A 26956-nucleotide genomic window follows, 5' to 3' on the forward strand; every position below is an offset into this window, starting at 1 on the left:
AAAGACTTAAGAACTATGATCAATGTATTAACCCAGAACTCCAGAGGGTCAGGACTGATGATGGAGAATTGTACTCCTTCTTGATGAAGAGGTGATAGACTCAAGATACAGAAAGAGATATCCATTTTTTGTTATGACCAGTGTTGGGATTTGTGTTGCTTAACCATACATATTTGTTACAAGGTTTTTGTTTTTCAATTTCATCTTGGATGGTGGGAAGACAGTAATTGGGAGTAAGAAGGGGAAGGAGACTATTGGTAGTATTGGGGGGGGGAAGAAGAAAAATAAGTAAAGGGGATCATTGAAGCATTTTTTCTTTAAAGTAGAGAGGAGAACAAATGGAAATCCAGAAAGGATTACAGACAAGTATGACGACTTTGAAAGTTACATGTTTAATATTTTATATTCTTAAATTAAAAACAAGCTATATATAATAAGAAATTCACAGTTTCATGCATGGTCCCCCTTTTCTGTTCTACTTGGAATATGGAAATACTCTTATTTTTTTAGAATTAATTCTTTTTGATAAAATAGATAACTTTGACTATGTGAAACTGAAAAGCTTCTCCATGGACAAATTTAATGCACCTAGGGTAAGAAAGGGAAGTGGTCAAATGGGAAAAAAAAAAACACTTGTATCAAATTTCTCTGAAAAGGGTTTGGTATCTAAGATATATAAACATTTAACATGCATACATACACGTACACACACATATATGTATGTATAATATGAGTAAAACTATTCCCCAATAAATAAGTGGTCAAAGGATATGAATGAAAACTTCTCAAAAGAATTATAAACTATTATAACTATATGAAAGAATGCTCCAAATCAGTATTAGTAAGATAAACGCAAATCAAAACAATTCTGAAGTCTCAATCCATACACTACAAATTGGCAAAGATACCAAAAGATGGGAATAGTCAGGTATTGAAGGGGTTGCAGGAAGATGGACACCCCAGTGCATTGTTGTAAAGGGGATCAATGAAGCATTTTTCTTTAAAGTACAGAAGAGAACAAATGGAAACCCAGCAGGAAAACTGTAAATCAGTACTACTAGTTTGGAAAGTAATTTCAAATTTATACAAATAAAGTGATCAAAATGTACATATCTTTTGACAGAGCTTCCACTACTAGCTTTATACCTAGGGAGGCTATTGATAAGAAGAAAGTTCCCATATGTACCAAAATATTTATAACAGCCCTTTCTGTGACAGCAAAGGATTGGAAATAAAGTAGATGCCTACTGAATGGAGAATGGCTAAACAAATTGTGGTACATGAATATAATAGAATATTACTGTGCCATAAGAAATTATGAATATGATGAATGTGGAGAGGCATGGAAAAATCTACATGAACTAACTGAGGGTAAGTGAAGTAAGCAGAGCCAAGGAAACAATGCACACAGTGACTACAACAATATAAGCAGATAGAACAACCACACCAAAAAAAAAAAATCAAAAGTGAATGTTGCTAAATTATAATAAAGAATGAGCATGGCTCAAAAGAATATACAAGAAAGATATCCCCACTCCTTCACAGAAGTGGGAGGTCCACAAACCTTGTACACTGCACATATTTTCAGACTTTTTTCAATTCATTGGTCAGTTTTGCTGATTCCCCCTCCTCTTTTTTCTCTTAAAAAATATAATTTATTATTTGAGATGGCAGGGAGTACTAGGGAAAATTATAGTCATGTAAAAAGTTATATCAATAAAATTATATTTTAAAAGAAATTAATGTGACATAAAAGAAAGATAATTTTTTTAAAAAGAAAATGTTACTATGGATTAGGGGAAATGAATGTGTGGATGGGAGAAGGAAGATAGCAAAATGAGATTTCCCCATAAAATGACAGGGTCGGGCTAGACAGCCTTTAAGATGGATGACCTTTCAATTTTTATCTTTAAGTATATTCAAGATTGCACTTGAACAAAACACTGGGGCCATGACAGGAACAAAATTTAGAGACAATCTTTCCTATCCCTTCAGCAAAAACTGTCTTTGGCTGGCTCATAGTTGTTAGGTATTAGGAGAAAAGCTTTCAGGTTACATTAATTCATGCAGATTGTGTGAATGACTGGCAGTCCCTTAACCTTCCCAAAGGCAGGTTTCAAGAGGCAGAACAAAGGCTAGGGAGGACAACCAGGACGTCCCCACCGGGTGACAGTTCCTCAGGGCAATCTTCCATTTGGTGGTCCCATAAAGCAGCAACACAAGGGCCCCATTATCAATGCTGCTCTCCACTCTGCTTCTCTGAAGGTGAATTCGGTCAGGGAATTGTGAGAATCAGTACTAGCGCCATTGTTTTGCAACAACTCGTTGCATGGGATTGCATATTCTTAACATCAGTGGATGTTATGTTTTATATAAAGCAGCAAGGTGGCTAGAGCATTGGATTTGGAGTCAGGAAGACTTGCCTTTTCACAGAGGTGGGGAACCTGCTGCCTCCAGGCCACATGTGACCTTCTAGGTCCTTGGGTGTGGCCTTTCGACTAAATTCAAGTTTTACCGAACAAAGCCTTTTATTAAGGGGATTTGTTCTGTGGAGTTCCGATTCAGTCAAAGGGCTGCGCTTGAGGATGTAGAGGGCCACATGTGGCCTCGAGGCTACAGGCTCCCCACCTCTGCACCTAGTATGAGTGATTCATAATAAATAAACTCACAAGAGACTGACTGGTAAATCAGGGCACCAGTTTATTCACGTATTAGAGAAAACCCACTTAGTGTGATAAGTAGCAACAGCTTTTTCTTCCCCAGTTTTTCTTTTTCCATTCAAATTCCCCTACCTCACAGTTGTGTCTAACACAGAGCTGACACAGACAGGAAAATCAGCATTTCACAGGAAGGTTTTGTTCACCAGGTTTGCCAGGTTGCTGGCCTGCTCTGAGCTACCAAGGACATCCTGGGTATGTAGGTTGGTCCCTAACTTAGATAGCCCCAGACCTCTCTTAGGAGCCTGGGAGGAGTTTCAAGGAAAAGAGCATTCTTCGGTATGCAAATAGGTTCTTGGATATTCAGAACTGTAACTAACAATTTTGCCCCAGTCTCCCACTCTCTCAGCCCACCCCCAGAAGCAAGTAGCAAGAAAGGCACCTGGGTGCATAATACATGATGGCCCTCACAGTCAGCCTTATAATTCATTTGCAAATTACACAAGAAGCAATCAAAACCAATTCAGTTGAGTGGGAGGGCTGAGTTACTATAGTGTCTTTTAACTACCGAAGGCCTGCTCGTGTTGATTTTAAGCTCTAAAAATGTTGGCACCCAGAGTCAAAATACCAGTCACCCCAGAGTGGTTCTGGTTCTGGGGATGTATACACCTTTCCCCTGCTCATTGTAACTGATTTAGACAAGGTTCTACATATAAATGCCTGTATGGTCAAATGCTGATAGACTATAACGACAGGCTAGTAAAATATAGATTCTTCTCCTAGTACTACTCACTTTCCATCTCCCTTTCCTTCCCACACACCTATCTCTAGGCAATGGCCTAATCCTTTCATTTGCCCTGGGAGACCATGAACATTTCCCTAATTGTATGATCTAGTTCTTTTACACTTAAAGTATAACTAGTGGCTAAGAAATCTTCCCTACTAGTCTCTCTCCACTCTTAAATTCTATTATCTAATTCTAGAGTATCTGTTTGATCTGGTGCTGAAGCAAATGGAAGGGCTCTTTTGGGTGTGAGTAATCTGCCAATGGAAGTTTAGAATCCTAGCCCTCCCAGGAATTCTTCTCTGCTCCACACAGGCTCAGTGGAGGGATCTCAGAGCATCAGGAGGAAATCAATGCATTTTTTTTTTATTAGTCCTGTACCTTCGTAGAATGTTAAAGGCAGAAGGGACCTCAGAAACTATCTAGTCCTCACCCCCCCTTTTTTTTTTACAGAAAAGGAAACGGAAGTCGAAAGCAGTTAAATGACTTCCCTAAGGTCAAACAAGTAATAAATGTCTGAGGCAGGATTTAAACCAGGGCCAGTGTTCTTTCTGCTGTATCCACTGCCCCGATTCTCATCTCATGTGTTTTCTACCATACCATGTCTTGAAACAGTGAGATAGGAAAAAGACCTTAAAAGTCAACACAGAAATTCCATTCTATAAAATTCCTGTCCAAAGCATAAATTCTATTCCATGAAATCCCTGTCAATTAGTCATATAACCTTTGCTTAAATACTTTCAGTTATGTGGAATTCCCTATCCAATAAGGCAGCTCATTCCATTCCTACCCTGCTCTCAGCATTAGGATGGTCTTCCTTTCGGTGAGCTGAAATTTAAATCATCCTCTTTGACCAGTGGGTCCCATTTCTGCCTTTTAGAACCACACAGAATAAGTCAAATGCCTCTTCTGAAGGATAACCCTTTGAATAGATGAAGATGGGTAGTATATGTGTCCCTCCACTTAGCTTCTCTAAGCCAACCCCACCCCCACCAGTTTCTTCAACTGATCATCGTATGACACAGCTTCCAGACCCTTCAGCATCCTAGTTACTGTTCTCTAGATCTGCTTTAGGTCATCAGTGTCCCTCTGTCCTCCACCAAATACAACACTCCAGATAGGACTTGATGAGGGCATCCTGAACCCTGTTGCCAGCAGCTTAGGTCATACCTAACCTGTGCATGGCTAAGAGACCCGTGATGCTCCTGCCATGAAATCCCATTGGCATGGAAGAGAGGAAGGAGAAACTATTATAAACATTTTATTATGAACCAGACTATCCAGGTCCCTGGCACCAAGATCCCGCTTACTTCAGTTAGCTGGCCTCAAGCTCTGTACTCAAAGTAAGAATCTCTCACATTTCTATCTTTTGCGGAGACCCTTTCCCCAGAGGGGAATGTTTGGTATGTCTTCAGGTTCTCAGGGGCCATTCTAAACAGGTGCCACTTTTTTTTCAGGGACAGCGGTGGTCTGTGGAAAAAAGGAGAAGGGAAATGAGGACAGGTCTGGGCAGTTTGCTAAGCAAAGAGAGAGAGAGAGATTTTTGCCATGAAACTACCAAGTGAGAAGGACCCTTCTAATCCATTCTTCAGACAGTCTGGATGCCAGACTCATCATTAGACTATCTTTTTAGATGAATCTGAGTCTGAGCCATTCGACCCAGGCTTTGCTGCACTAACACTTAGAATCACAGTATTTTGGAGCAGTATTTTGAGGTGAGGTGATTTGCCCAAGGGCATACAACTAGTTATTAATAGAACAAGGACTAGAGAAGTCACAGCTCCTGAATGTCAGGTCGGGGGACCTCTCTTCTGCCCCTCCACAACTCCATTCCATCCTCCTTGTAGTTGTGTGAGGCAGGGAGCATAGCCAAGAGCTGTGATAAAAAAGCAGGTTGAGTGGAAGTCTTGTGTAACTCACTCCATGGAGAGCTCATCTGGTGATCTGGAGTTCGGTTGGGAGATCATGTTCGAGTGATTTCCTGCACACCCCAGAGGAGACCCCACAGTTTTCCAAATGTACACTCATTCACACTCACTGTTCCCCAGAGTCTTCCAAAAACACACAGTCAGAAACAAACAAGAAGAGGATGGCAGCACACTGAGTGCAATGAGGTAGGGATAGGGGTGTGCTGGTAGATGTTTAACAACCAACTCTCTGAGGGAAAAAATGTCTATATAACCCTTTTAAGTTTTATCCAAATCATTTGCATTTTTCTATCACTTTCTTAAGTCTTGACAACCAATGAAACAAAACAAAACAAAAAAGCTCTGATTTGTAACATTTGCCAATTTCTGAGGTGTAAATGCTTACACTGAAAATTTAACTATCAGGAAAATTTAACTATCAGGAGCTAGTAAAAGCTCACTCCAGCACCCCACTGACTAGGGGTCAGAAGACCTGGAATCTTTATCTAGGTTACTGGATCACTTCTTTGCTGTGTGATCCAGGGCAAATCACTCAATCACTTTCCTAACCTGATTTTATGTACTCATCAGTAAAATGGTAATAAAAATAACATGTATATCATTGACCTCACAAAGTTGTGAGAGCCAAATGAGACAGCACATGTAATTGTGCTTTGAAAATTAAAGACCCAGACACAGGGAAGGTGACACTATGTAGGCAGCGGGTGGCTTAGTGGATAGAGTGCTACACTTGGAGTCTGGAAGACCTGAGCTGAGATCTGGCCTCAGATACTTATTAACTGTGTGTCCCTGGGCAAGTTATTTAGCTGCGATTTGCCTCACTCAGTTGTAAAATGGGGATAATAATAGCATCTACCTCGCAGAATTATTGTGAAAATTATATAATAGGCGCTATATAAATGCTCATTATCCCCCCCCACCACCCTTTATAGCCACATACTTTTTTTTTTGAGGCAATTGGAGTTAAGTGACTTGCCCAGAGTCACACAGCTAGTATGCTTTATGTGTCTGAGACCAGATTTGAATTCAGGTATTCCTGACTCCAGGGCCAGTGCTGTATCTACTGCACCACCCTGCTGCCCCTGACATATGCTTTTTTATCATTGTCCTCAAAACCACAGGTCCTATGAGGCAAGATGTTTTCAGTATGGCCGCAACAGGTAGCTTTGTGGATTGCTTCTCAGCTTCCCACCCCTGCCTACCAGTCAGAGGGTCCATTGGGCACAAACTCCCTACAATGGACAGTGTTTTAAATAAGTATACATATGTGTATGTATATATGTGGTGTGTATTTGCTTAATGCAGCAAAAATTCTCTATGAGTAATAACAATTAGGATAGGTCCCACTTCCTGGCCTTCAACACAAACCTTCCTATGTCTTATTCTTTCTTTAGCTTCAGTAACTAATTGTTTCCTAGTTCTCTCTCTTATGAAAACATTTTTGGCTAAACCAAATGTCTAGCTGGTCTCACCACGAGGGGGCACTCAATACCTGAAAATTCAGCTGACTTCTGAGATTTAGTGAAATAAAGGGGAATAAAGTCTCATCTCCACCTTCCACCCCACCACCCACAACAATTGCCTGTTCTCTCCTGGTGACATTAAGCTCACACTTCCAGGAGGGAAGGGGCAGGGAGTAAACACAGTTTCTATCAGAATGTTCTAAGGAACCCAGACATCTCAGAAATGTTACCTATCCCCCATTTATCTGTCCCCACCCTCCCTCCACCCTATACCCCACCCATACCCTCCCCCACCTGGAAAAGTATGGAATATGAGACACACAACAGGAAATGGAATTGGAGTATGCTGGCCACAGCCCCACACCTTACATGGGAGCAGATGACATTGCTCAGCCTTCAGGAATGATCCCTATAGGCCTCTAGCTCAGTGGACCCTTTTGGGGATGACTGAGCGGTATTGTCCTGGGTAGTTGGTTTATTTAGGTAAGGACCAACAAACCTCTTTAAGGCCTTGGAGATTAGTTTAAATTCTGGACCATTTCCGGGTTCTGAGTGCTGCTCCTAAAATCCAGAAAAGTAAACACAAGTGTCAGCAGAACAAGGACAAAAACGGGGGGGTGGGGGGGAGCTCAAGCTGAGGACAGTGAAAATGGTGCCTACATAGAGCCATACTGAGCCTAGGGTACTTCGGACAATGATTCAGGGAAGCAGCAATTGGGGGAGGGACTGGGGGGAGGGGAGCAGGGAAGTGAGGAGCAGAGAGGAGAAAGGAGTATGCCAGAAACTTAGAGAAATATGCGTTCTGCCCATAAATCCCTGCACCATTACCCAGCTAAGGTCAGGACAGTACTTCCAAACATAAATTTTGGCCACCCTGTCAGTTTTCCTTTACTTCTCATTTCTGCCTCTTAAAATCCCCTGTTTTATTCAAGATCCAGTTCAAAAATGAGCCTTTTTCTCATTTCCACAATTGTCAGTACTTCTTGCCCCCTGAAATTAGTTTGTATTTGCTTTATGTATGTTTTTATAGCAACTTATGTGTGTATATGTTGTTTTACCCTAGTAGAAAGTAAGCTCCTTGAGGACATTTTTCTATTTTCCTCCCCTTTATCTAGCTCAACCCCTTTTGCAGAGTAGGTATTTACATAAATGTTGAATGGAATAGGAATGAGGATGGAATGGAATTCCTCAAGGCCCTTAATGATCATTCTATCCAGATTTCATCCCATTACAAATGTTGGGGGAGATTTGTTAGGCCCTAAGTGGTTCATGAAGAGTTGGACGTGACTGAAACGCCTCCACGACAGGACAGCCTAATGGAAAGGTCCTTGGATCTGGAGTCAGAGGATCTGGGTTCAAATCATGGATAATCTTAACCAATCATTCTCCCTCTCTAGGCCTCATCTCCTCACCAGTAAAATTGAAGGTGGTGGAGGAGGAGGGTTGAACTAGAAAAGCTTTAAGGTTTTGTTTCTTTTTAACCTGGGTCAGCCTCACCCTCACCATCATCCTTCCTTGGCCTTAGGAGAAACAAAGAAGAGAAACATAAGAAAACCTGTTCCCAGGAGGGGACTTAGATTGTTGAATGAGGTGTTTTCATCTCCTTGGCTTGCCCAGTGAGTTATTCACTATCAAGGTCTATGCATCTGACTACCACCATTGCCTGACTCCTTGAAGTTGGAGTGGGGGAATACTGAGGGAAAAGTTGAGAGCCATGGACTCAGTGTTTTCCAGCTGAGAAGGATCTTAAAGGTCATTTAAGCCAATCTCTTCACATTATGACTGAGGAAGTCGAGACCCAATGAGGTAAAATATCTTGTCCAATGTCACATAGCTGACAGAACAGCTTATTCAGACCCAACTCTTCTGACTCCAAGAACAGGGGTCTTTCTTCCCCTATGTATACCAGGAAAGTCCAGAAGAGTCCAGTGGTGTGGAAGGAGGCCGAGCCCCAGATGAAGAACCCCTGATCCTGACCTGAACCCATCTTGAACTGAGGTTGATTCAACCATTCCCAAACCTCAGTGAAGGACTCAATTAGCCTAGGGAGACATGTCAGCATCCACCCTTGCCCCCTATCAGTCCCCTTCCCTCTTCAATCTTAACCTATCCTTTCTAGCCCAACTCTACCACACCTTCACTGACTCACTCATTTCCACCACTTTTTCGCCTCAGTCAACCATGAATTTGCCCCAGCTAAAAGCTGTTTTAGCAGCAATCTGGGTGAACTTTATGCCCTCATCATGTATCATTTTGCATTGTAATTACTCATTTGTGCATCATGATCTTACCTCTGACATAACTTTTCCTAACTGAGTCAATCTTGGCAGAGGGGCAAGGAGACACCTCCCAGCCAAAGTGCAGAGCTCAGAAAGGGAGTTTCTGGAAAGCTATGGATTGGGAAAGTAGAAATAGAAGAGAAGCTCCATAAAGACAGAAGTGTTCTGAAGACAGGAGGCCAACTGAGAGCCATAGAGAAGCCAGACCTGACCCAGGCCAGAGGACACAGATAAAGGCTTCCCTCCCCATAGTCCAAGGCTGAGGATCAGTTGTCTCAGCTTCCTTCAGACTTGAGAAAAAGCAGAGCCAGAAATAGTAGGAGGTATGAGAGTAGCCCAAGACAGAGAGTAAGCAAGACCTCCCCCTGACACACAGTGTCAGAGGCTAGAACGCTATGGTCTGGCTGGATGTCCCTGGGCATGGTACTCTAACCCACAGTGCCCTCAGACAACTTGCTAAAACTATAAACTATCTGGAAGGTGCCCATCTGTATTGGGTACAGGGAATTTCTTGCAGAACTTACCATAACTTTGAAATTATGGGTCTGGGGCATAGGGTCTGTGAGAAAAGCTTTGCTTTGCAGCAAAGATCCCAACACGTTCTGCAGTAGCCTAGGAGATTTAGGGCAATGGGGTACAGTATTCACTAGACTATAAAGTTGGTGAGGGCAGGGATCTGTTTAATGTAAATGTTACATCTCCCCCAGCACCATAGTGCTGTGTAAACTGTAGGTCTTTAAAAATGTTTTTGGCTATGAAGCTTGCCTCCATCCCCTCAACATAGAGGTGGCTGCTTGTGAGGAAGGAATAAGGCAAATGTTAGATACAGTCAGTTTGTTCATTATGAGAGGGTTCTATAGAGGTGTGTGAGTGTGTGTGTGTGTGTGTGTGTGTGTGTGAGTGCATACATACGTATGGGTGGCTGTGGGTGGGTGGATGGGTGGGGAGACATTCAGAAGTGGTAAGGATGTTTTAAAAAGCAGCAGTACTATGTATATATATATACATATTATATATATATATATATATATGTATATATGTATATATGTATGTATATTTTAAAGAGAAGAAAAATCATGGACATTGCCCACTGTAAGGCTTCCCCTAGATGCTGCCCTCCACCAGCACTAGTTAGTAAGATCTGTGACTTAGAGCACTTTTGGAGAGACAGAAACATAGACCTCCTTGCGCCATGGCATCAGGGAAACTCAAGAAGCCTGAACTCCTCTCTTGAATACCCATTGGACTCTCTTCCCCTGAAGGACTAAAACCTCCTGCCTTTATCCTGAACCTTCTCTATCTCTCAGCTTCATTTCCTGTCCCTCAGAATTGTGAGATAGAGTGTCCCCAAGAAGCATCTTAGATGGAATGAGTGGGGTGGGGTAGGCTGGAGAGGAGTGGTACTCACAGATCAGTAGGCAGAGGATAACGATCCTTCTCCTTCACAGGCAGCACAAAGTAAGGGACTCGGTTCACGGTGCTCGTCTTGTCTCGGTAATGTTCTCGGTGCATCTGTACCAGCTATAGCTCAAACCAAGGAAGGTGGTGGCAGACAGGTCAGTCAGTGGGCCGCTATGGCCTACAGGCACTCACATTTCTGTGCCCTTGTGCCTGGGGGATCCTCACCTGGAGGTCCCACCATTTGTACTCTTTGATGTCCCTAGATGGGGGACATCTTTCTGATGTCAACGTCTTTCTGAACTGGGAATCATCTGGACCTGAGTCTGGGGAAAGACAAGGTCTTTCCCAAGGGAGCTTCCTTCCTGGTCACCGTCATCCTACTTCAGGTGCATTCTGTTTTGGGGAATTTCTGATAGTAATGGCCCCCCACACTGACCCTTACACAGAGTTAATTTAGATGGCCATCCCCTCCCCTTCAACTCAAAGAATATTATTCTCCAGGGAATAGGAGAGACATAAGTGTATATATTATTGTTACCTTGGTTGAGAGAGCTATTTATGGGGAGAGAAGAAAGGACAGGAGTTTCTGAAGCATCCTTCCCTTAGGATAGCAGAGAGAGACTCTAGTGAGTACACTAGCTGTATTTCCCAACCCAGGGCCTTCTTGTTCCACAGTGATGGATTGCTTGGTCCTTTCTATAGGATTCACATTAACTATGATACGTAGGGGCAGGGGGACATATTGGAGGCCCTTAACTAATGGGAACTTAGGGCAAGGACTTAAGAACAAGGAAAGTAACAGGAAGAAAATGTGTGGGTTGTCACAGCCAAATTCTAGAGCTCAGCCATTCCTAATTTAGAGGGTCTTTGGTAGACCCAGGACAATTTCTGAGGGGAATTCTGGGGTCTTGGTTCATATCTGAGCCCCAAATCCCATCTATATGAGGCCTGAACTTCCAATGTTACTCAAGAACTGGGAGAGCTTATTGGATGACGAACACCCTCGATGTCTTTCCCACGGAGAAGAATTCAATTCTAGCCTAGTCCTTGGCCAGGCCAGACCCAGGAAACCTTATCCAGATAGTCCTCAGGAAGGCCAGATTGTCCTTAGGTCTTCCAAGTCTTCAAGAAGATCAGGTTAGTTCCATGGTCAAGCTGGGAGTTCAGGCCTATTTTAGAGTGGACCTAGGGTTCTGGTTTGCACCAGGATTCCTGAGGTCACCTCAATGTGTAGCTTATTATCAAGGATTCTCTAGAAATAATGTAGGGCAGAGATTACTCCCAGAGCAGACCTGGGATTGGATCAGAATTGAACTGGAATTTGAGTAAGGCAGCATTTACCTGGATCTCTCTAAGTTGAATTTCTCTATGTAAGAATCCTGGGAGTTTGGGTCTTCTTGGAATGATGCTGAACATAGGGCCTGAGGAATGCAGAGGGGTTGCAGAAGCAGGTCCAGGCTACTTTATTGGGGCCTGCATGAACCACCCCAGCCCTGGGAATATGCCCAGTATATGACTCCAGTAGAAAAAATAAGACTATAGGGTGAATATCACCGGGGCTGGGCAGAGCTCAAGTCAAGTCCCTTCATATGTGATCCTTTGCCCTAGAGACCTTTAAGCTACTTCCCACCCACCTAAAGGGATGGGCTCTTCTACTATACAAGAAGCCCTGATTTGATTATAGCAAATGCCATGTTCTTTAAGGGTGAGATATACCTGAGGCCAGGGGGTTTAGTTCTGATTGCTTAGGTCCATCTATTGACTTACATACTTTTCTCTGTTTCCACGAGTCCTTCAATAAAGCCTATGTCAGCAAACTCACCAAGAATAGGCCCTATTTTGTCCAGTTTGGAGACAAGAGGTTAATGGACAATAGAAAGTATGACCTCTCAGGGGATGTTTCTTAACTCCAGAATGACCCCATCCATACCATATCATGTCAGCAGAGGAAATATACCATTCAACAGGCCATTATAGGGGCCTTGGGACGCACCCCCCTCCCCGAAGAAGTTTCCCCCAGTCTCTGGAAAGCTATTAAGTTTCTTTAGGGAGGAAGGAAGGTAGAAAACACAAACTCCTCAACCCTCTTCCCACTGATCCCTCTCATCCTGCCAGGCTACTAGACTCAGCCTAGGCTCACAGATCCAGAAGCATCTGGAACCCCAAAGGATAACTCTGAGGAAATGAGTTCCTCCTCCCAAACACCACAATGTGGAGCAAAATTCACCCCAGTCAGGCTAGGAGTTCATAAACTGAGAGCTGGATGGGGCCTGCCTTAGAGGCCATCTGATCTACTCTCCTCACTTTGCTCATGAGGAAAGTGAGGCCCAGAATTGGTGAAGTTACTTGAATAAAGTCACTCAGACCCAGGATTCGAACCCAGGTCTTCTATTTCCAAACCCAGTGCCCTTTCGGGGTGCTAGTAGTCACACCTTTCTCCCTAATGGATTCCCAACTCACCTGGTAGAATTGCTTGAGCTCTGCAGATCTGTTGCAGTCAAGGTTATAGCGCGTGTAGGTGGGTGTATGCAGCCAGCGGTCCCAGGCATGGGAGCAATAACCCAGCGCCAGGTTGGGATTTCGAGAGAAAAGTGTTGGGAACTGGCCACCTCTCCTATAGGAACTATAGCTAGTATCCGTGGCTGAATTTCGGCAATCTTGGAAATACTTATGGGTGGCATTGCCATAGGTGTCCCCAAAGGAGAAGGCCACATTTGGAACATGACCCTGATACCTAAAGAAGACACGAAAACAATGAGGTGATTCCTGGGACAACAGAAGCGGTGTGGTGTCATGGAAAGTAAAAGGATCTGGGTTTCAATTCTAGCTGTACCACTTTAAGACCTGTGAGACCTTGAGCAAGTCATTTAACTTCTAGTTTGCTCATCTGTAGGAGGAGGGGGTTGGACTACATGCCCTCTAAAGTCTCCTTCACCTCTAGATCTATGATTCCATGAGAAGGAAGAATCCTGACTCTTCTAGATAGAGGTAGACGAGAGGTGTTAAATACACAGGAAGCTATACGTGGTCTACAACACTCTCAAGTACAGTCTAAACAAGATTAAAATGTAATTGGGAAATATTTAACAAAAAGAAATAAAAATACAATAAAACATAAATAATGTTAATATGTGGGTTTTTAAGTCAATCTGTGGCCTGTAGGGATCCTTCTATACAGTCTAGTGGCCCAGACAACTGGCTAAGTTAGCTTGAGGAGTCCCTTCAAGGCTTTCTAGGGTAGCCTGAACAGCTGTTCTTTTTTTTTTTTATGTATGAGGCAATTGGGGTTAAGTGACTTGCCCAGAGTCACACAGCTAGTGAATGTTATTTGTCTAAGGGCAGATTTGAACTCAGGTCCTCCTGACTGGTACTCTATCCATGTACCACCTAGCTGCCCCTGAACAGCTGTTCTTTTAGGTAGGAGAGAAAGTAGAGGGAGCCTTGGGATTTTCTTAGCAGTAGGTCTTACCCCAACCCCTCCAAGGAAAGGCTCCAGAAACCCTAAGTTGATCCATCAATTGATCAAAAAAGTATTTATTAAGCACCTACTGTAGCATATGCCAAGCACTATAAAGACACTGAAAATATCTAAAGACAAAAATAAAACAGTCCCTGGTCTTAAGGAGTTTTGTTTCTATTGATGGAGACAACATGTACGAATATCTAAAATACGTGCAGAGCAAACACAAAATAGGGGAAGAGGGGAAGCACCAGTAGTGAGGGGGATCAGAAACAGTCTCATGTAGAAGGTGGGGCTTGATCTGAGCTTCAAAAGAAAGTAGGGATTCTAGAAGGTGGAGGTGGGGAGTGGGTGCCGTTGAGGCATGGTAGATGGCTAGGACAAAGGCACGGAGATAGGAGATAAAGCGTCACATGTGGGAAACAGCAAGAAAGCCAATATGGCTGGACAGAATGAAGAGAGTGTCGAGTGGTGTAATGTATAAGGTAGGTTACAGCTCGCTCAACAAAGCATTTAAAATTAAAACCTTGATAGCATTGCTACTCAAGAGCCACTGGAATTTCTTGAGCAGGGGAGTGACAGTCAAACCCATGCTTTAGGGAACATCGTTTGGGGAGTTGTGTGAAGGATGGATTGGAAAGAGGACCAAAGAAGTCATTGCATTAGTCCAGATGACAGGTGATGAGTGCCTGAACCAGAGTTGTGTCTGGCTGAGATGCAAGAGGTATAGAGGTAGAATTAACAAGACTTGGCAAATGATTGGACATGTAGGGTGAGGCATAGCAAGCAATGGAGGATGGCTCCACAGCTGTGTACTTGGACAACTGGAAGGATGGTGTTGCCTTCAACTGAAATGGTTAAGTTTGGAAGAATGGTAGGTTTGGGGGAAAAGAGGGAAGGCAAGGAAGGGAGCATTTGTATAGAACCTACTATGCCAAGCACTTCACAAATATTATCTTGCTTGATCCTCACAACAACCCTGTGAGGTAGTCTTATCCTCATGTTACAGTTGAGAAAACCGAACAAATAGAAGTTAAGAAGTTGCCCAGGGTCACACAGCTAGTGTTGGAGGCTGTATCTGAACTCAGTCCTTCCTGACTCCAGACCCATCACTATCCACTATGCCACCTAGCTGCCTCCCTAAAAAATAATGAGTTTTGTTCAGGTTTGAGATGTCTACAGGACACATGGTTCAGAATGTCCAATCGGTAATTTTGGGCGTGGGATTAGAGCACAGGATAGAGAACAACATGCATAAAAATAGTCATAGAACCCATAGGAGCCGAAGAGGTCATCAAGTAATAGAGTATAAGAACACTGACAAATCGCATAATTTTCCTAAATCTCACTTTCTGCATCTGTAAAATAGGGATGATAGTAGCAGAACAAATGAGAAAATGTGTGGAAAGTACTTCACAAATCCTGAAGTACTATGTAAACGTGAGCTATTATTATTTACTGTCTTGGAAGCCAATCCAAAATTAAACCTAGGTACAACTGTACGTTACCTACGAAGCCTTATCTAATACCATTCAGTCTTCACATTCCAATCTAGTGCCTTCTGTAGCAAATCCTGGATCAAGCCTAATACATGACATGGTTTATACACCTAAGTATTCTCAGTTGCATCTTGTCCTAGTTCCTTAATTTGTTGTCATTCCAGATCATCATCATCCCACTTTCCCTTCTGTCACTTAGTGTCATATCACTCTTAGGTCTGTGAATGCCTCATTAGGTGAAAGCCAGATTTTATCAGCACTACTTACTGGAGTCATTTTTGTACAAATCAGTTAGCCTGGGAGATCTTTTGAGGTCAGGATATGTGGTATTTCCTAAGAGTTTTGTTTCATTTCTTTGACTCCTTTTAGAGGTCGGAATTCTGATGTGGAAAACCATTTACCTCAAGAGACAGAAAGTTACAGGGGTGGAAACGCCTCTCTGCCTTCTCCGTTCCATGGATTCCTAAAACCCCACCTTCTACAGAAATTCCTTCCTGATCCCCCTTCATTCTAGTGCCCTCCCTCTTCTAGTTCTTTCTAATTTATCCTGTCTAGAAGCTTGTTTGCATTTTTGTCTCTCCCATTAGACTGTGAGCTCCTAGAGAGCAGAGATTGTCTTTCACCTTTCCCCAGAGCTTAGCACAGCACCTGACACATAGTAGATGCTTGATAAATGTTCATTAATTGGCTGACTAACAGGCTGAGCTACTTCTCAATCCCTAACCTTTCTTCTGGCTGCTTTGCCAACTGCACTTCAATGACTTCTCTTTCTTATATAAACATTTACTAAGTAATTGCATTAAACAATTTACAAATATTAAATAATGAATTGTTAAAACATGTATTTAATTTCTTAAAATGTAATCCTATTTTAGGGAAAAATAGAAGAGTATAGAGAAAGGGTGCAGAAGAGGATTCAGGACAGAGTCTCAGGATCTACCTCCAGTTAAGATCTTCCTATTCCTCCCTTTTGTTAATGCAAAGAATAAGTAATAATGATGATAGCTAACATTTATTTGATGCTTTTAGGCTTGTTTGCAAAGAGTTTCACAAAGATTATCTCATTTTATCCTCACAAAACCTTGGGAAGAAGATATTATAATTATCCTCATTCTATAGATGAGGAAATTAAAGCAGACAGAGGTTAAGTGACTTGCCCATAGGCACACAGCTAGTATCTGAGGCTGCATTTGAATACAGGTCTTCTTGACTCTAGGTCCAATGCTTTATCTACTGTACCACTCAGTGGTAGAAACACAGGAGTATGTATTTAATAAATGCTTCTTAATTGATTAATGGTTCACGTCAACTTCAAAGGTCTCTAGTGAAGTGCCTCAGGACTCCATCCTTGGCCCTATTCTGTTTAAAAAATTTGTGGTGACTTGGACAAAAGTATAGACCAGTGGTTCCCATTTAATGGTTTGAAAACATTTGGGGGGTTTGGGAGGAAAGTCCAAGGGGTTTTCAAGGTAAAAATTCTTTAATGATACCCTCAGCAGTAAATAATTGCCCAATTATGTTACATATGTGTGCATGTATTTCCTCTCTGACAACAAGCATGTGTATGTTTGAAGCAGTACATCTTTGTTTCTGCAGCAAAATTATCATAATCATGTACACAATGAATTTGAGATTCTGGTATTTGTGCATTGACTCACTTTGGTGTTCTTGCAGTTCCTCAGCCTGTCATCAAATTGTTTCCAAATTGTCACAGGGGTTCAACATTCTCTTGCAAACCCGTTTCCAATAGATGCTTATGCATGTGTCTAACCTCTTTGCATTACGTACACTGCACCAGAGCAGTTCCTTTGTTCCCCCACTGGTAGCCTGTAATCATACTTCATCAGTTTTATAACCACATGATCAAGATGTTATTGTTTGCATTCTTGCAGCACAAAGACAGACTCTTTGAAAGCCACAATTTCTGGACATGTGCATTATAAGCCATTCCAAAATCATCATAGACCATTACACACATTCTGCAGAAACAAATGTTATATTGCTTTTCATTAGTGTCGTCTGTTTTCTGATTTAAACTTGTTCTCCCCTTATACTGCTTGTCTTCTATCTGGCAGATTTTCAAAGTAACTGGTTGGCAACATTGGCCAGTAATTAGCAGAGTTTCCCTGAGATTGTAGGGGGTGTGCAGGTGATAGAAGAGAAGAAAGGCATAACTGAAGAGGGCCTTTCTTTACAAAGATTATCTTGTATGTAAACATTGTCTAAAATGAAACAATATATGCAATTGAACCTTAAGCATGCACTTTAAGGTTCCACATTTTGGTGAGTGTAACTCTGCTTTTAAGGCAACTTACTGGCACAGTAGATAAAAATTTGGGGCCTGAAGTAAAGAAGAACATCTTCTAGAGTTCAAAACTGACCTCAGACACTTACTAGCAGCGTGACCCTGGGCAAGTCATTTAACCCTGTTTGCCTCAGTTTCTCATCTGTAAAATGAGATGGAAGAAAATAGCAAACCACTCCAGTATCTTTGCCAAGAGAACCCAAATGGGGTCATGAAGAGTGGAACATGACTGAAAAACAATTAAACAACAACTTTGCTTTTGAGCAGGCATAGTTTGCCTAACACTTGGTATTTCCCCTACCTACCATGTGGGTGCGGTAGCCTCCTTTGGTTGGCTATCTGTGTCTTTAAAACTTGTTTTAGAGAGAAGAGTTATCTGGAGGTATTAAGAGGTTAAATGACTTGCCCAGTGCCACATAGATAGATATGCCTAAGAAGTGGGTTTTGCCAATGCAGCTAAAATAAGAAAAGAAGCAGGTAAATGGGGGGGGAGGGGATATTTACAGTAAGTTATTTTTTCTGATAAAAATTCTAAGATATATAGGGAATCGATTAAAATGTATAAGGATAAGAGCCATTCCCCAACTGATAGTTCCTGAAGCAGCGCACATTCCACTTTTGGACAGCTCTGATTGCTAGGAAGTTGTGTTCTTCTACTGAGCCAAAATCTTCCTCTCTGCAGCTTCCATTCTTTGCAACTAACTTTATCCCTCAGGGAGCAAACAAACCAACTCTAATCCTTCTTCCCAGTGACAGCCCTCTCAAATACTAGAAGACAGCTATAACGTCTTTTCCACATGTCTTCACCAGGCTGAACAATTCTCTCTTTAAACTAATTGATCCTCAAAATATCACAAGGTCCCAATCCACAGGCCTTTTTCCCATTTTCTCTTGTCTCCCTGGTGCTTTTGACACTGTTGACCTGGCTGTTTTAAGCCTCCACTTTTTCTCAAACACCCCCTCCCTTGTTCCTGGCAAATTATTTCATTTCCTATTTTGATGAAAAAGACTGAAGCTATCCCAGCAAGAACTATTGATTCACTCTTGTTCACCTCAGTAAATCCTTATGTCTATATATTAACTTTCATCCTTTTCTCTGGTGTCAGGGGAAGAATTATCCTGGAACTTGTACTGTCTTTAAAAAAGGAAAAAATAAATGTCATTATTAATTCAACAATCATGGGCAAACACAAACTTTTCAGTTTATAAAGAATAAGAATGTGGGTTGTATAAGAAACCATGAACTGTTAGGCATAGACTTATTATTTTATTTTTTGACACAGCCTAAATCTTTATTGTAATTTCTTTATTACAGTTTCTCTAGTTGGGTTTAATAGAAACTCAGTAACATGGTATCATCTCTAATTTGCCCTTAATAAGAGACTTCTCCAAATCAACCCTGATTTTCCTTTTTTTTTGGCAGTTGGGGTTAAGAGACTTGCCAGGGTCACACAGCTACTAAGTGTCATGTATCTGAGACCGAATTTGAACTCAGATCCTCCTGACTCCAAGGCCAGAGCAATTCCTCTATTTCTCATTTCTTAGCTTCCACTGGCTCCAGTGTATCCATCTACAAACACACAGAAATTCCCTTTCTTGAAAAAAAAACAAGCCAACAATCCTTGAAGGTCCCTTCTAGCTACCAACCTATTTCCTCCTTTCCTAGCCAAAGACCTTTAATGACTAGTCAAAACCCACTGCCTCTGTTTCCTCTGCCTTTCTCCATAATTTCCTAGAAACTTATTGTTGCCTCTATAATTACAAAAACACCCTTTCTTGAAAGTCACCAAGTACCTCCTCATTGCCAGATTCCAATGTCTCCTCTCAGTCTTCAATCTTTTTGACCTTACAAGGACACATCTTCCTTTTTTGAAACTAATTAGAGGCTAGATTTAAACACAGGTCTTCATTTCTCACACTCTACTTACTATGATACAAACTGTAGACCAACGACATTGACCAGGCTAAGAAGTCTGGAGGCCAGGGTATTGGCAGGGCTGAGGGATTGGGCTGGTGATGACTAGGAGCCATTATTGAATTTATTGAGGGAGGTAGGAGAGTGGCCTAGATATCCCAAGATGACATCAACAAAGATGTGGATAGGGTAGAGTGAATGTGAAAGTAGGAGAGGTGGCTGCTGGAATGATGGTGGCAGAGGGAGGGTTGGAAAGTGAAAGTAGGGAGCTAGGAGTACCCTAATATCTACTGTTGGCCATGTGTGTTGGAGAGTGGGGGGAAGAAAGAGAAGCAGCCCTTGGAGAGAATTCTTAGCTGTTTTTAGGATCTTAGTGAGCACCAGAAGATAGAAGAAGAGAAAAAGGGAGAGATCCAGGGTGAAGGAAACAATTAAGGTTAACAATTAAGAAAGAGGGTAGCTAGGTGGCACAGTAGATAGATTGTCAGCCCTGGAGTCAGGCAGACCTGAGTTCAAATCTAGCCTCAGACACTTACTAGCCGTGTGACCCTGGCAAGCCACTTAACCCTGATTGCTTCAAAAAAATTTAGGAGAGCTCTGGAAGGTACAGTAGAAAGGGCAGGCAGAAGAGGACAGGACCTGGAAAGGGCTGTAGCTGAGAGAAATTTAGATAAGAGTGTGGAGAGAGATATAAGGGGGAAGGGATTTTAATTTAATTTTGTGTATATATATATATATACATATATATATATACACACACACACACATATGCATACATACATATATATACACACACACACACATATGCATACATACATATATATACACACACACACACATATGCATACATACATATATACACACACACACACATATGCATACATACATATATACATATACATATATATATATATATATATATATATATATATTTGCTTTTTGGTGAAGCAATCAGGGTTAAGTGACTTGCCCAGGGTCACACAGCTAGTGTCAAGCATCTGAGGCTGGATTTGAACTCAGGTCCTCCTGACTCCAAGGCCAGAGCTCTATACACTATGCCACCTAGCTGCCCCTGAGGAAGGGATTTTAAAGGCAGAAAGAATACAGGTAGGTGGGCCCTAGATGAGACAAACTAACTACAGGTTCAGTCATTGGGGGGAATTGAGGTGGCCCATCTTATCTCCCTTCTCCCCTGACCTCTTCTGACAGCAACCTCCATCTCTCTCCAAGGGCCTGCTTTCCCACCTACCCCTCACCCAGTTAGTTAGGAGTGCAGCTGGCAGAAAACTAGAAGACAAGAGGCCTAAGAAGAATGGTCTCTGGAGCACAGCAGGAAGTGGAACACCCTACTTAGTCCTCAGTGTCAGCCTAAGCCCTGACTGCCCCATCCTAGGTACTCTTCTGCCAGACCTCCCCCTATGTCTACCCCAGATCTGTAGTCCAGGCCTGAAATCTCTCCCTTGCTTCTGACTGGGTTAATCCTACCACAAAAGGCTAGAGAACCAGAAATAGAAATTTAATCTAAAGCACCAATTCTTTCTCTGCCTCCCCAAGGGAGTGGGGAGATGGGAGTTGGGATGGGGCTGGGCAATGAACAAGGTCAGCAAAGATGTAGAAAGACCAGAAGTTATCTCACTCTTGTCCTAGGTCTTCTCTGACCCATGAGCTTTTCCTCACTTATTCCAGAGCTCCTCTAATAATTCATCATTTTCCCCAGTGGGATTTAGGCTTCCTCCAGAGAAAGGTACAATAGAAATTCGAGGTACTATTAATATTCTTCTTGTAGCCACCCCCAAACTCTGTTCTGTTCCTCCTCTGCACATTGCTTTCCCACTCATCGAATGGCAGAATATTTGCATCCAAATTGAAGCCTTCTCTCCTCCACCCTCCTCCCAGGACTCTGCCTGACTTCCCTTCTGGGTTGCTGTGAGAGCATCTCTCTAGCTCTCACACATGTGAGTGTGTTTCTGGTAGAGATGCATATCTGGGCCCCTGCTGCATGCCCAGCTCTGACCAGGGGGTGCAGCCCTAGAGGGGCTGTATAACCTTCTTGGAAGGTATTCCTTAGAGGGCACTCAGGGAAGGTTTGGTCCTTCAGAAGACAAAGGCTAGCTTGGTTTGCTGATTTATTGTTGATTATACTGAGCACAGTTCATGGGATTACAGATTTAGATTTGGAAGATGTTTCAGAGGTCATTGGTCCCAACCCACTCATTTTAAAAATGAGGAAACTGTGGCCTAGAGGGGGAAGTGACTGACCCAAAGCAATATAGCTAGTGGACAAAGAGAATATTTGAACCCAGGTCCTCTGACCCCTCCCAATATAACAACCTTTCCATTCTACTACAATGGAGTACGATGGGTTATATAGCAGGACCTCAAACATTCTATAAGCATTTGTATCCAGCTCTCAGTTGCCCCTCTTCTGCTCCTCCCCCAAAGTATACACACAGAGAAAATGCATGGCACCAGAGAGGAAAATCTTTGCTGCTGTTGGTTCAGCAGATCAGGAGTGGGGCTTTGCTGTTCAAGGGGAGAAATCTCCCCCCCTTCCCTCTTAATAGCACCAGCTCCTCCCTGAGCTAATATCTAACATTCATTACTGTTACCACGAGCCATCAGGGACACCGATTGAAGCTTTATTAACTAATTAACTTGTTCATCTTCAGCAGTTCCTTCACCTCCTCCCCTCCCCAACGGCCCACCCTTCTCATTCCTATGCTTATTGCTGAGAACAAATAGAAAAGCAATTTTTAGGCAGTCATTTAGATAAAATGGTGAGGGTGGAATGGACCCAAAAGGAGCAGAATGAGGGGACTGAGCCTTAGGACCTCAGAGTGGGAAGGCATCTGAGTGCTCTCATCAAGTGTGATCTTCTACTCATTCCATTCCATTCCATTAAGCTGGCAAGCAAAGAGAGCTGGCGCCTGGGTCAAGAATATGGAGAGTCAAGTCATACCTCTAAGATCTCATACTGCCTAGAACCCTCAGCAGGTCTCTTCATCCATAAGTGCTGCACCAGACAATTCCCTAAGACTATCTACATGCCAAAGAAAGTGACAACGTGCACAGGAGAGGGGGGTTGGAGTTCTTTATCAGTGAAATGATAAGTCAAGTCCCTATTCTGTCCCTTTTATAAGGTGCTGTTCTAGGCGCTGGGATACAAGGACAAAAACCAAAAGAATCCCTATTTTCAAAAAACTTACCTTCTGCTGGGGGAAAACAATATGTATATGCAGGTAGATTGGAGAAAAAATTACATGTTTTTTTGACTAGACCTGTGATTTTTCAGCAGGAGGTGGTGTTGTACAATGGAAAGAGCCCTGCCTCTAGAATCAGAGGATCTGGTTCTGATACCAAATCCATGGAAAATAAACCCAAAGGAACTTTGGGGGAGGGAGGCGCTCTAACTACTGTGGGACTCCTTGTATGACAGAGCACTTGAGTAAAGGGAGCTTCCTACAGATTCAAAGAGGCAGGAGGGAGGGGGGAGCATCACAGGCATGAGTCACAGCCTGAGCAAAGGCATGAAGTTGGGAATGAATAAATGAAAAGCATTTGTTTAAGCATTTACTGGGTGCCAGATACTCTGCTGGCCCATAGTTATGGGAGGTGGGAGATGGGAGACAAAAGGTTGTATATAGGGAAAAGCAAATAGGTCAGTATGACAGGAGCAGTAATTCATAAGCAGCCTGGAAAGCTGATGTGGAGCCAGGCAACAAAGGGCTTTAACTGCCAAACAGAAAAGTTTATATTTAGTCCTACAGGTAATGGGGAGTTATTGATGTTTCTTTAGCAGAAGAATAGGATGGACAGAACTGGGCTTTAGAAATATCAATATGGGCTCTGTTTGGAGGATGTATGGCAAAGGGGAGGAAACAGAGGCAAGGAAACCAAACAGAAACCTATTGCAATAGTCTAGGTGAGAGGTAATTAGGACTCCAACCACAGAAGGGACTACGTTTGCATGTAGTAGAGCAATGTTCTGATGCACAATCCATACAATTCCTCTAGAAGGTACTGGAGGACATGGGTTGTAGTCTTGGCATCTCCAGTGCCTAAGAAGCATGGTACCTGGCACACCGATCAACTGAATTCAATTGGAGTTGCTCCCCAAGTCCAGAATGCAGTGAAGAGGTATTGTCAATTTACATATATCGTCTAAAAGGAGTGAATGAGCAGAGGTGAAAGTGGCTTGAGAAATGCACCTCTTAAGATGAATTTGAGAACTACACTATCGCCTACCCTTTTATTTTTTTATTTTATTTTATTTTTATTTTTTTGGCTAGGTAATGGGGTTAAGTGAGTTGCCCAGGGTCACACAGCTAGTAAGTGTTATATGTCTGAGGATGGATTTGAACTCAGGTCCTCCTGAATCCAGGGCCGGTGCTCTATCCACTGCACCACCTACCCTTTTAGAAGAAACAGGACAAGGAGGGGAAAAAAAAGTCTTTGTGCTGTTCCAAATAATTCTAGCCTGCTTTGTAGCTCTAAGTCTGGAAGTCAGCACTCCTGAAAAGCCAGAAGCCAGTGTGTATGCCTATGTGAGTCAAAAGATGGTTGCTGGGCACCCAACAATGGTTGCAATTGTAAAGAGCAATGACTTTGGGCAAGTCATTTGACCTGCCTTGAACTGGATCAAACTATTAGTTAAAGCTTCATGCCTAGACCACTTCAAAAGCTTTTTACTAATGCCTCTAGTAGAAAATTTTCCATTTCCAATCTATCCTTCATATTTCTAGCAGATCAATCTTCCTAAAACACCATTTTCATCATGTCGCCCCTTGTTCAAAAACCTACAATGGCTCCCCATCACACACAGGTTCAAGTCCAAACTCGAGGAAAGTATAGTGGATTTGGAACCAGAGGGTCTGTTTCAAATTCTTGATTCTGCCAACTACTGCCTGTGTGACCTTGGGCAAGTCAATCACCTCCTTTTGAACTTCAGGATCTTTTTCTGTAAAATGTCAGGGTTGGACTAGGTGGACTCTGAGGACCCTTCGATTTTAAGTTTATGACATGAGACTCTAAATGGACATTCATTGGGTCATGGATTTAGATCTGGAAGGGATGTCAGAGGCTATTTCAAATCCTTCTTTTTACAGAAAGGGAAACTTAGGCTCAGAGATTTGCCCAAAAGTACAGCTAATAAGTGTCAGAGTAAGGATTTGAACCCAGTTCTCTGACTCTAAATCCTGCATTCTTTCTGTACTACTCTTCCCCCTTTTCAAGAAAATCAGATTTTGTCATGTCATGCCTAGAATGGGCTGGGGATCATGATGCTACCCTTGGACCAGGTCTGGCACAGAGGTCCTCAGATCTTTGTCCCCAGATGCATATACAGGCTGATAATGTGAAATGCTAAGCTAAGGGAGTAGGTGAGGACAGCAGTAGGGACCTTAGAGCAGGAGGTTCCCATGGCAGCAAGTAGGAGGAAGGTAGGAGGAGAACTGGGCAAGTGTTTGATCTGAAGCCCTGCCTGGGTGAAAATGGAAGAGAGAAAAGATAGGCAGATCCTTTAAAAAAAAAAATCTAACACATAAACATAAGGCCACTTGTCTAAAAAGGCTTGTAAAGTCTTGCAAGACTTTTACGGACAACTGAGTCCAATTCTGTAAAAGTGTTCAGATTACATAAAAGTACACAAGGACCCCACACTCCTCGCCCTCTGTATAGGTCCCTCTACTGCACCATACTTCACCATCTCTGTGTTTACTCTTTGGGTCTCAGTTTCCTCTTACGTAAAGTAAGTGATTTTGGATGAGGCAACTTCCAAGATCCCTCCTCCCCCAGTTGTAACATTTCAGGTTTTCCTATGATTCTCTGTGTCTAGGATGTGAATGTTACCAAGCTTGTTATGGTAGGGGCCCCTCCTACTCCTAGAAGATCTCAAGGATCAATGAATAACTGCAACAAACCAAGGCTAAAAAGTATGGGAAAGCTGGGACTGGGAAAGAGCATGATCTGTCCCCTGAAGAATGGTCCTCGTTAGCTCCTTTTCCATCTATGGACAAGCAAGGTTTTTGTCACTTTCCATATATCTCACCCCTTTACAGTTGAAAGTGATTTCTTTCAATTACCCTTCCCTCCCAACCCGAGGAGAGTTGGCTGGTGTTGCCCTAGGGTGCCAGCCCCAGGAACCCTATTTGTTTTCTACCTCCTGGCTCCAGCTCTTGGGGCAGGCTGAGAGAATCAGCCCCCTGTCCTGTCACTAGTGTGTGTCCTGAATAATAATTACCATGATGATGATAACGATAACTACTACTATTACTATTACTACTACCACCCCCATTACCCTCCCCCCCATCATTAATAGGGTGCTTTAACAAAGAGCATTCCATACAATATCTCATTGGAATCTCATAACAGTCCTGGGTGGTAGGTACTGGGATAGGTGTAACTATCTCCGTTTTACAGATAAGGAAACTGAGGCTCGGAGATGTTAACAGACCTGCCTGCCCTTGGTTGCACAGCAAGCATCAGAGGCAGGATTTGATCCTCGGTCTTCCTGGGGTGCAGCCTTCTGTAGGGTGCTGCCCGGAGGCTTCTGATTTTGTGCCACATATATCTGTCCCTATCTCTCTGCCCTAGGCCCACCCCCAGGACCGGCTCCGGGACTTCTCTACTAGCAGCTGTGGGTCTGGAGAAGCGCAGAGCCCCTTGGCTTACCCAGGCATGAGGCTGGGCGGGCACGTAGGTGGCATTGTTGCCGGTAAGCAGGGTGCCCGCGCTGCGGGAGGCCATGGCTCGAGGCGAAGGCGAAGGTAGTTCGCAGGAACAGCAGGCAGGCAGAGGACTGCGGGGAGCAGTAGAGGCCTAGAGGCCACCTGGAGGCTCGTGCTCCAGGTTTCTGCGCGAGCCTGAGACTGAGGAAGCGCGTCGCTCCCTCCCTCCCTCTCTGCTGTCCGGATGATCTAAGCGACCTAGTAAACAGCGCACCCGTCACCGGGCAACGACGGCGCTTGGGTCCTTGGCAACCCAAGCCGGCGTCCAGCCCCGAACCGGACCAGCAAAATGCATGCCTGCCGGGGGGAGGAAGGCGTCTTGTTCCACAGCTCCTGCTGTCTTTCCCGCTCGTCCCAGCCGTAATGTGTTTTGCACCCGACTATCCAGGATCTTTCCTGGAAAGAGTACTGCATTTGGAATCAGAGGACCTGGGTTCGAAATCTGGGTTCCTGTATAGATGGCACACTCATCAGATTTGCAGATGACCCAAAGCTGGCCAGAACAGCTAACACACTCTATGACCAAAGGATATAAAAGGA

General features: G+C 43.1%; 1 protein-coding gene across 1 annotated transcript; it reads right to left on the reverse strand.

Moving 5' to 3' along the window:
* Positions 1-2683: 2683 nt before the first annotated feature.
* Positions 2684-26622, reverse strand: CIMIP2C (ciliary microtubule inner protein 2C). Its single transcript, XM_078149068.1, is given in 5 exon segments — positions 2684-4911; positions 10520-10632; positions 12973-13246; positions 26361-26380; positions 26382-26622. Coding segments are annotated over 5 exon segments (606 nt in total). The 5' UTR covers positions 26436-26622; the 3' UTR covers positions 2684-4766.
* Between the last annotated feature and the right edge of the window lie 334 nt (positions 26623-26956).

This window comes from Phascolarctos cinereus, unplaced genomic scaffold (assembly GCF_003287225.1).
Source record: "Phascolarctos cinereus isolate Bilbo 61053 unplaced genomic scaffold, phaCin_HiC Scaffold_2;HRSCAF=192, whole genome shotgun sequence".
Lineage (NCBI taxonomy): Eukaryota > Metazoa > Chordata > Mammalia > Diprotodontia > Phascolarctidae > Phascolarctos > Phascolarctos cinereus.